The following is a 9,999-nucleotide window of genomic DNA, read 5'->3' as shown; positions in this document are numbered from 1 at the left end:
CAGTCACACAGGCCTGGCAGAGCTGCAGCAGCCCTCACCTCATCCCTCCAGCTGCATTCCCAAGGCTCTCAGACAGGCCTTTCCCCTGCTGTGGTGCTGGGGGCCCGGTGAAGATCAGGGCAGTAAGATCTGTGTGGTTTGAGCTGAGAAATGGTGGAAGGAGTCTCTGGCAGGGAATTTGGAGTGCTGGGGGTGGCTTTGCTTTAGCCCCTGGGAAGTCCTGAGAGCCTTTTTGCTCCAGCTCGTCCTGGTGGGCTGCTTTGCTGCCTTTCTCTGTGCACTGTTTGCCTTACCTGCGAGGTGCAGGATTACTGTTTGCTGCTCTAAAGACTCAAAATCCATTGCTGCCAAGCTGAGGTGGCTGTGTCACTGCAACAGGAGCCACAATGTGATGTTGTTAACTTCTGGCCTCCCCTGCTATTGATTAATTTTTACCTTTTAATGGAGTGCAGCTCGCAGCAGCAGCTGGGTTAAGGCTTGGTCCTGTCCCGTTCCTTGAGCTGCACGATGCACATTTGTGTGTGTCTCCTGGTGGGGTGAGGTGCAGGGGTAGTGGCCAGCCCGTGAATCAGTGACCAGCTCTGCAATAACCTGGCCAGGCACCCCCTCTCTCGTGGGGTCTCTGGGCTGCACTGTACACCTGGCTCCCCCAAACTTCCTCACACAGCACCGTGTCCACCTCCATGTGAAGCACCAGGGGCTATTCCAGCATCTCCTGCAGGATCCTGGAGGCAGAGTGGGGAGCGAGGTGCAGGGAGTTTCCCAGAGCAGGGCTTATCTCGTGGAAGTTTCTGCTGATAGGGAAGGAAGAGTTGCCAGGGCAGGAATTCCTTATCAGAGTCAAGCTGTTCCTGCACTCCATGCTGTGCAGTCTGCACAGCTTTGGGAACAATGAAAGTTTGACAAGAAAGTCTCACAGATATGTGTGCTTAGCAGAAAGATTTTGAATGTAGAATATGAAGAAGGAATAGAGATGGAAGCAAGTTTTGATATAGAAGAAAAGAATTGCTGAGCCAGTCTCAATGGATAACCAAGGAGGCAACTGGTGTGTTAGTTAGAAGGGGATTTTATGGCTCAGAGCAAAGGATAAACCCACCCCAAACAAGAAGATGTTTTTACCAAGCAGAAAGAGAGCACAGGAAAATGAGTCTGCTGATGCTGCAAGTAGAGAAAAGGTCTCAGAATTTTCCACTGCAAGAAAACTGAAAAACAACTTCTAGCTTAAACTGTAAGGTACTAACTTTGAGTGACTGGAGAACAGTAACATGAATATGGTAATTACAGTAGTTATGATAGGCTATAGGTAAAAGTTAAGGTATAGATTGGTTCTGCTGTATTAAGATGCTCAGCAAAGAAAAGTCTAGACTGCATGGTAACCAAAAGTAAAGTCTATAATGCATTGTAACCTAAACTAAGGGTCTGCAGGGCTGCCTGCAGCTGGAGCTGGCAGCTGTGGGCACAGCTCTGTCACCCACCACCCTGGGCTGCTGTGACACCTTAGATGTTATAAACTGCATTTGGGAGAGCTGCCTGGAGTCCCACATCCCTCATTCAGGCTCTTGCAGCAACAGCTTGTGCCTGCGGCACAAACCAGAAGCACAGCTGCCCTTCACAGCTGCTTCCCTGCCGTTGCAGGTGGGGCATCCTGTTCTCCCACCCGCGGGACTTCACCCCCGTGTGCACCACGGAGCTGGGCCGGGCGGCCAGGCTGGCGCCTGAGTTCAGCAAGCGCAACGTGAAGCTGATCGCGCTCTCCATCGACAGCGTGCAGGACCACCTCTCCTGGTGCAAGGTACGGGCTCTGGGGGGCCTCAGGGGCTGCAGGAGATGCCCATGCAGGCTTGGAGGTACAAGTGTCACATCCCAAAGCGTGGCGGTGCTGAAGTGCAGAGCAGCAATGGGGGAGGTCTTCTCCATCGTCACAGAGCACCCCACAAAGTCCGGGGTGCTCTTTGCACTTTGATGGTGATGCCTTGGGAAGGCTGAGCTAGAACAGAGGCTGGACAGAGTTAAAGAATAAAGCAGGGATTTATTAAAGGCCTCGATGAGTCCACCTTGGGCAGCACAAGAGCCCAGCCAGGGCTGCACCCAAGATGAACCAAAATGGTCACAAAATGCACAAACAGTCATGGGCTCCCTCACTTTTATCAGTTTTGTTCCATTTGCATATTGGAGTTCATTGTCCAATTCCAGCTTTAGCCCATCCAGTCCCATACTGCTTGTTTTTCTCTCTCCAGCCCACGGTGTTTGTGCTCTTGGGCTGAGATTTGGATCATTTGTCCTTGGTGCCCAGCTAGAGAAGGAATTGTTTTGTCTCCCTACTCTGTGCACAGAGCTCACCATCCCCGTACATGAAGCTCAGAAGTACACACTAAAGCAGCACAGAACCTGAAAAATAGAAAAGCTCAAACCTGAGGCATCAATACAAGAGGAAAACAATATTACTGCTGTCCCACCACTACTGAAAGGGTTAAAATGTGTGGAGGTGATGCCAGAACCTCAGAGGAAGGCAGCCTACCCACAGACCCTCAGGAAGTTCTGTAATAAAACAGGAAAGGAAAAGAGCCATCAGAAGTGAGGAGGCAATTGCAGTTTGTGCTTGGGCAGGGAGGAGAAAACAGAGGGCAGAGACATGTTAAATATAAAATCATAAGTAGGAGAACATGAGGGAGCATTAAAAAGATACGGGAATGGTATAACTCGGTGAAAGAACTTGCAGAGAACTAAAGAAAAACGTCAAAGGCAGCCTGTGTGTGCCACCAGGGAGAATGGTGCCAGGGCTAGAGATGGTAGGGGTCTAAAATGAGTGTGTCAGACAGAAATGGCCAGAGTGTAAAAATCCTTGGGTGAATTACCTGCCACTCTCTTAGCTCTTAAAATTGGGAATGTTCTCACATATTTTCCAGGGGTGAGAGGTGTTTGCAATAGGAGGCATTACAGGTGAGAAATTTCTGCACTCAGTTGGACATTACTTCATGACTGACTGGCTTTAGAAATTAGTTAATTGCCTTATTGCTTAAATCAGCCTTTGTAGCTGAGTGGTGCATGGCCAATGCCCCAGCAAGCCCCAGAAAGGCCTGGGAAAAGCAACGTACAAATCCCAGTAAAGGAGATTTCTCTGCTGCTCAAACTGGCTGAAACCAGCAAATTAGCAAATAACATGTCATTAGCCAGAACAGAACTTTTGTGTTGTGCTTTTGTGAGGGAGACTCATCTGCTTGGCCAAAGCTGAGGTGTCAGGGTGTTGCTGACTTCTGCAAAGCCTTTGAATTTGCAAGCAGCTTTTCCACAAGTCAGCTCTGTGAAGGGCAGGCTCTTTCTTGCAGGAAAGTGGGGATTTGTGTCAAGGGAGGGAAGTGCTGAGCTCTCTCAGGCCTGCAGGGATGTGTGGGGTTCAGCAGACTCGGGTGAACTGAAAAAGAGATGAAGAACGAGCTGACTCTGCTGATCCTGTGGAATTATTCACATGGCACAACCTCAGGTGAGAGCAGGAGAAGCTGCAGAACAGCCTTGAGGCTGGCTGAGGGGAGGCAGAGCAGGAAAGCCTTCCAGAAAAACCAGGGAGAGGCAGTGCTTGAAGCTGTGGTGAGCTTCCTGTGAGGCTGGAGAAGCCTTGGAGCCAGAGGTTTGGAAGTGCCAGACAGAAACAGCTGAAAATCCTCCAGAGCCAAAGATCCAGCTGGTGAGGACAAGGCTGGAGTGTTCCATGCAGCCTGTGCTTCACTGGATTGAGACCAGGAGTGAGCAAAATTTCGGGCAGAGCCCTGTGTGCAGCATTCCCAAACACACCTCTGCTCCCTGTGTGGATGAAGCTGCTTTTACCTGGGGCACAGCCTGCAGGGAAGCAGGAGGGGAGGCTGAACTCCTGTGTGAAACAATCGAGAAACTGCTGCCAGATTTCAGTGGGCAGATGGGATCTGCCTGGGAAGGTGGGGCCAGAGAGCAGCCAGGAATCCCTGTGTCACTTTGTGCTCTCCAGACAGATATGTCACAGCCATTCTTGGCCATCCCTAGGCACAGAACAGAGCCTTGCTCCAGGGCTGGGGACTGGCTCAGCCAGGGAGTGATCCCAGCTCCCCAGGCAGGAGGTTGCTGCTTCTCCAAGGGCTGGGGGAATGCCTGGGCCCCCTGAGCAGGCCTGGCTGGCACATGCTGTGCTGTCAGAGCTTTCAGGGCTCTCTCTGGCCAGGGATACCTGCACCTCGGTGACTCAGTGGTGAATCAATCCCTCCTGTGATGTCTGGTTTCAGCTTGGACTCTGGAAAGAAAATCAGTGATTAGGGGAAGGAGTCATGGGTGTTTTATTGCAACACAGCGTGGCTTGTGAGGCTGTTTTCTCCCCAGGCCAGGAAATTACGTGCATTTTGGAACGAGTTACAGTCCATAGGATTCAGACAATACTTCTCAGAAACTCTCCTCATCCTCCAGCCCCGCTCTGAAGAGACGTGGGGGGTGGCTCTCATTTGCTGATGTCCATCTGCAGCCTCCTGTGACTCTGTGGAGCATTCAGCTGCATTTCTCCTCAGCTGAACTCTGCTCTCCTTCCCTGCTCTGCTCTGCCAAGGCAGGTTTGCAGGACAGCAGAACCAATTCCCTGCTTCCTTCCAAGGCAGGCCTGGCCACAGCCCAGCTGAGACCAGTGGCCCCTCTCTGCAGAGCTGTGGTAGCACAGAAAGGCCTGGGGAGAAACCAGGCAAAGAGCAAAGCTGGAAAGGAAACCTTTGGCCACGTGTGCACCACTTGACCTGCTTGCAGCATCCTGAGCAGCTGGGGCAGGGCTCCAGCCCCTTTTGTCAGCACCAGCAGCCATGGGGAGGGGTGCAGGGCCTGCCTGCTCCTGCTGCTGTTGAGCAGAGCCAAGGGGCAGCATTTCCAAGCCTGCCCTCCCTGGGTTCCCTGTGAGCAGGGCCCAGCCTGCTCCCCCACATTCAGAGCCTGGGGAAGGCAGGCAGGTTTGTACACTGAGGTTAAAAATCGAGCTGATAGTGCAGCACAGCACTGTGAGGGAGGCTCACAGCAGCACTGCAGTCACTTTTTTCTCCTTGTGGCATGCAGAGGGTGGAAGGAACAGGCTGCCGTGTTCTGGGGCAGGAGCCTTGAGTTCTGCTTGCTCTGATGCTGGCAGCTGCCCTGAGCAGGCTCCCCCAGCACTGCTGGGGCTCCCTGTGACCTGTGAGAGTGGCACTGCAGACCCTTAAATGCTCTAGTTAAGTAAGCTGTGAGTGACTCGCTGCATGGAACTGGTGCCTTGCACAGGACCTGTGGAGTGTTGGGCCTTTCTTTGTCAGCTGGATTGCTCTGCCACTAGAGAAACAACTCCTTAGGAGCACAGTCAGTTCAGCTGTGACACCAGCACACCTGTCAGCAGTGCAGGAGGGAGCTGCAAGAGGGGCACAGTTCTCAGTGGAAGGTGGTTAAAGCTCTCTGTGTCACTAACATGGGCAGGAATTCCCTGTTTCTCCATGCCCACTGCCTGAGCAAAGCAGCTGCTGCCCGGGCTGTGAGCACAGACAGACTGAGAACTGACCTCCAGAACAAGGAGGCACAAAGGTTTCTGGTTTGTCACCTGATTTCTGGAAACTCATGGAAAGCCATGAGCACTGGCTGTGCTGTCCCAGCCCGAGGCCTTGGGGCCAGGGAGCTCCTGGCTCTGCCTGGCCTCTGCCTCTGTGCTGGTGCCACAGCAGCATCCCATGGCTTTGTCCCTGCAGGACATCAATGCCTACAACGGGGAGCAGCCTGGAGAGAAGCTGCCCTTCCCCATCATTGCTGACAAGAACCGGGAGCTGGCTGTCAAGCTGGGCATGCTGGACCCGGACGAGCAGGACAAGGCCCTGCCTGTCCCAGAGCACAGAGCCACGGCTGCCAGCCTGCCCTGGGGCTGTGGGGCTGCTCACCTGGATGGGCATGGCCACCCCCAGGAGCTGGGATGGCTCCCTTGGGTTCTGTCACGGTGACCCACCGATCCTGGTCGTGCTGTCCCAACTCATTTGTGTCAGTGCTGGATCTGCTGGGCTTTCCCTTTCCCCTCATGTGCTTGCACTAGAAGGGCATGGGTAGCAAAACAAGCTGGCATTGGACACAGGAGCTCTCAGAGCAAAAGCCCATTCCCTGGGCATCAGTTGCTCTCTGGATCCCCTCCATGGCATCTCCCCTGTCCCAACACCTGTGGTCAGGCAGCTCCCAGGAAAGGAAGGAGCATCAGGGCTGAGCAGATCCAGCAGAGCAGACAAATGTGCCCAGCCCCTGACACTGTCTCCCTGTGCTCAGGTGTTCATTTTTGGCCCGGATAAGAAGCTGAAGCTCTCTATTCTGTACCCAGCCACCACTGGGAGAAACTTTGATGAGATCCTGAGAGTGGTGGACTCCCTGCAGCTCACAGCATACAAGAAGGTCGCTACCCCTGTGGACTGGAAGGTGAGGAGCAGGGCAAAGCTCACAGCCAGGCACTGGGAACAGGCATTGAAATGGCAGCCAGCCTCCCTTGGAGGGGCACCCAGGCTGGGGGAAGCAGCAGCTGGAGGCAGCCTTGCCTCTGCAGGCTCTTGTTTCTGCAGCAGAAAATCCCAGTGGGCTGGGCCACTCACCCACCTCCCAGCAAAGCAGATCTTTCCCAGGGCTGGGAGTCAGGGGGAGCCAGCAGCACCTGCCCAGGGCTGCCTGAGCTGTAGGAATGGATGAGCAGACCAGGGCAGGCTGTGCTCCATCCAGCATCACAGAGAGGCTCAGCCTGCCCCCTCCTTCCTCCCCGTTCCCCTGGCAGTGCCATGGCTGCAGGGTGCCATTGGCACGGCTGGCAGGTGGGACAGCTCTCCCTTTGGACATCTCCCCCACTGTGCCCTCACTGCTGCCTCCAGGCATGGGACATGCACTCACAGAGGGCAGTGCCACCCGTGGCCAGCCCTGCCAGCTCCTGACTGTCCCCGTTTGTCCCCATCTGCTCCCCAGCCCGGTGACAGCGTCATGGTCGTGCCCACCTTACCTGACGAGGAGGCCAAGAAGCTCTTCCCCAAAGGGGTCTTCACCAAGGAGCTGCCCTCGGGCAAGAAGTACCTGCGCTACACCCCGCAGCCAGAGTGAGGGCTGTCTGCCTGTCTGTCTGTCTGTCCGTCCTGCTGGGATGCCAGAGCCTTCCCGAGCCCAGCTCCTGCCCCTCTGACACTGCACTACCCACGGCCTCGTCCTGGCACACTGCTGCTGCATGGCAGCCCAGAGCCAGCCCTCCTGTCCCTCCACCCCATCCCTTCTGAACCTGGGTGTTCTCCTGCCTTGGGCCAGCCCAGAACCAGCCCTCCTGTCCCTCCACCCCATCCCCCAGAACCAGCCCCTGGATGTTCTCCTGCCTGGGCCCAGCCCTGCCAGGAGCACACCAGCAGCCCAGAGGGGACTGCAGGGCTCCTGCTGTGGTGTCCCTCCCGTCTGGTGCCAGCCTCGAGGCGTGGTGAGGGAGGTGTGCTGCTGGGACAGGAGCTCTGGGGCTCCAAGATGCTGTGTGCCTTTCAGAGCAGCCATCTAACCTGTGCTCCATGAGTAGGGGAGGAGCTGCAGAGCTAAATCTCTCACCTCTTAACTGCTTTCTCATCTCTTGCTAGAAGGTGATGGTTTCCAGGTTTTGTGGAAGAGGGAGTCAAGCAAATAAACTGACCTTCAGTACTCCCTGCAGTGTCCCTTGTCTGTCCCTGCTGTTCCCCACGTTTGCTGTGTTCCCTGTGGGCACCAGCTGGGATTTGTGCCCAGGCTCCGGAGGGGTGGCAGCAGCACAGACTGCCCTTGTTCTTGCTCTGCAAGGAAGGAGTTTTGGAGGGACAGCTTGTCCCAGGGCACAGGCTTTCAGACAAGGCTGCTGGGGAGGAACAATGTCCCTGAGCCTTGTCCTTGGCTGCAGGGCAGGTCCTCCCCTGCTCCTGGGGCATGAGAAGGCACAGCAGGAGCTGTGCAGACTCCTGCTCTCCCACACCTCCTTCTCGGGGATTTGTCAAGAGATGAGCAATGATTTAATGTAACAGCAGCAAAGAAAGCTGCTCACTGAATAGCTCATAGGGTGGCTGCCAGCACCCTCAGTGCCCAGCACAGCCAGCAATGCTCAAAAGGAGCAGCTGTTAAAGAAATCAGCTAACTTGGGCACAAAGGAACCCCCTCAGCAAGTGGGACTGGAAGGTTTGATGTTCAAGGTGAGCAAAGCACCGAATGCAGTGAGATCCCCCTCCAGACTAAACCTCAGGCAGCACCCACAACCTTGTCTCATTACCCCTCCCCCCCCAAAAAAGAGGTTTATTAATTTTTAATTGCCTTCAGGAACTATGCAGTGAATATTGGTGTATTTCCCCAAATGGCTTTTAAATGAACCTTCATTATGAAACTCCTTATTATTCCCATGTGTTATTTTGACTGGAAGACAGGAACAGTTGGTCTCTGGGCTGACTTTTGTTCTCATTCTTCCACTCTGCAAGAAAGGGGAGAGGCAAGCTACAATTTCAAAAGGGAAACATCTTTTTTCAGTGTAGCTTTTCAGCTTTATCAAGCTGGGCAGCTTTCCTAGTTCCCATGGCTGGGCTGCACGAACTCCTGGGCTTCTTGCTGCTCCCTCACTTTGATCTGCCCCCTCCAAGCTTTCCAACCAACTGCCCAATTTTCTGGAGGTGTGAGGACACAGCCCCGTGGCAGATTTGTGCCAAGAGCCTGCTCAGAGCATGCCCTGGGGCAGGGCACTGCAGGGCCAGCACAACCTCTCTGGGACAGCACAGACGCCACCTGCAAGTCAGGACAAAGTGGAGCAAATCCTGTCACCAGACCCAAGGGCTTAAATGCAGCAGGGACAGCCACTGGTGCCACTGCTGAGGCAGACTGAAATTCCATTAATTCCTGCCTGCTCCATGGCCCCAGAGGTACAAACCAGCCAGAGACACTCAAGCGAACACAAGGTTTGGCTCCAGTACAGCTCCAGTAGTTTTCTTTTAATCCCAGAGAAGTGAAATGCAACATTTTTCGAGTTGTTAATAACATCCAGAGACAGAAGTCCAAGCCCCCTACTGGGTAAAGTCATTTGTGTTTAAGGCACTCTGCAAAACCAGCTTTCCTCTCTCTCTGATTTTCCCCACGCGGCAGCAGAATACCTGGTTTGTTTGGTCTGTTCTCGGTAGTGACATTCATCCATCCTGGCTCCTCCCGCCCTCTCCGGGGGCTGGAAACAGTAAATCCAGCGGGAGAGGCACCAGGAGGCCGGGTCAGTAAACAGGGATGGGCAGGGGAGGGAGCGCTCCAAGCTTCTGCAGGGAGGGGACAGCACCGGTGCCCTCCCTGCAGGCACGGTGTGCTGCCCTTGCCCCCCCTGCCTCTCCACAAGGGGATGGGAGCCTGGGCACCCACAAGCATCCCTCCCTCCCCAGAGGTGCTCCCAGCAGCACCCCAAAAGGCAGGGGCTGGGTGTGGGGGAGACCCAGCTGCCCCCACTGTGCAGCAGAAATGAGACCCCCCCGCCCCCCCCTGACTGCGAGTTGTCAATAAATACCAATAAATAAATAAATAAATAGATAAATAAATAAGTGACCCGAGGCTGGGAAGGAGGGGAAGGGGCACCCAAGGCTCAGGGCACAGGGAGCATGAGGGTGGGCATTTCCATGGGCTGCCCCTCCCTGAGATAACGGGGTGCTGGTGGGGAAGGGGGCACAGGGAGAGCATCCCATGGAGGGGGAAGCCCAGGAGTCTGAGTGCTCATCCAGCCACAGGGAACGAGCCAAACTCAGACTCCCACATGGGAGCTCTCCCTCACACCTTGCCTCCTTCCTCTGAGCACCAACAGCCCCAGAGCTCCATCTCCACCCAGGTGTGAGCACCCACCTTAGCCGACATGCAAAACGCCTGCACGTTTCTGTAAACGCTGTTTGCACGTGTTTCTTTGCAAACAAGTTTTGCAAACTTTTTTTTCCCCCCCCTTCTTTTTTAACGGGGAAATGCCCACAAAGACAACCCATGCACCAAACCGAGTGCATCAAATCCAGC

At 54.6% G+C, this 9,999-nt stretch overlaps 1 protein-coding gene across 1 annotated transcript; it reads left to right on the top strand.

Moving 5' to 3' along the window:
* The first annotated feature begins 507 nt into the window (after positions 1-507).
* On the top strand, positions 508-7,658 carry PRDX6 (peroxiredoxin 6). The gene is made up of 5 exons (XM_031061672.1): positions 508-536; positions 1,636-1,792; positions 5,712-5,840; positions 6,244-6,417; positions 6,949-7,658. Exons 1-5 carry the CDS (start codon positions 508-510, stop codon positions 7,078-7,080), a joined length of 621 nt encoding a protein of 206 aa, XP_030917532.1. The 3' UTR covers positions 7,081-7,658.
* Positions 7,659-9,999: the final 2,341 nt, after the last annotated feature.

The sequence above is a fragment of the Geospiza fortis genome, unplaced genomic scaffold, assembly GCF_000277835.1.
Source record: "Geospiza fortis unplaced genomic scaffold, GeoFor_1.0 scaffold5, whole genome shotgun sequence".
Lineage (NCBI taxonomy): Eukaryota > Metazoa > Chordata > Aves > Passeriformes > Thraupidae > Geospiza > Geospiza fortis.
Note: the sequence above shows the minus strand (reverse complement) of the source record. Positions and strands in the feature narration are given on the sequence as shown.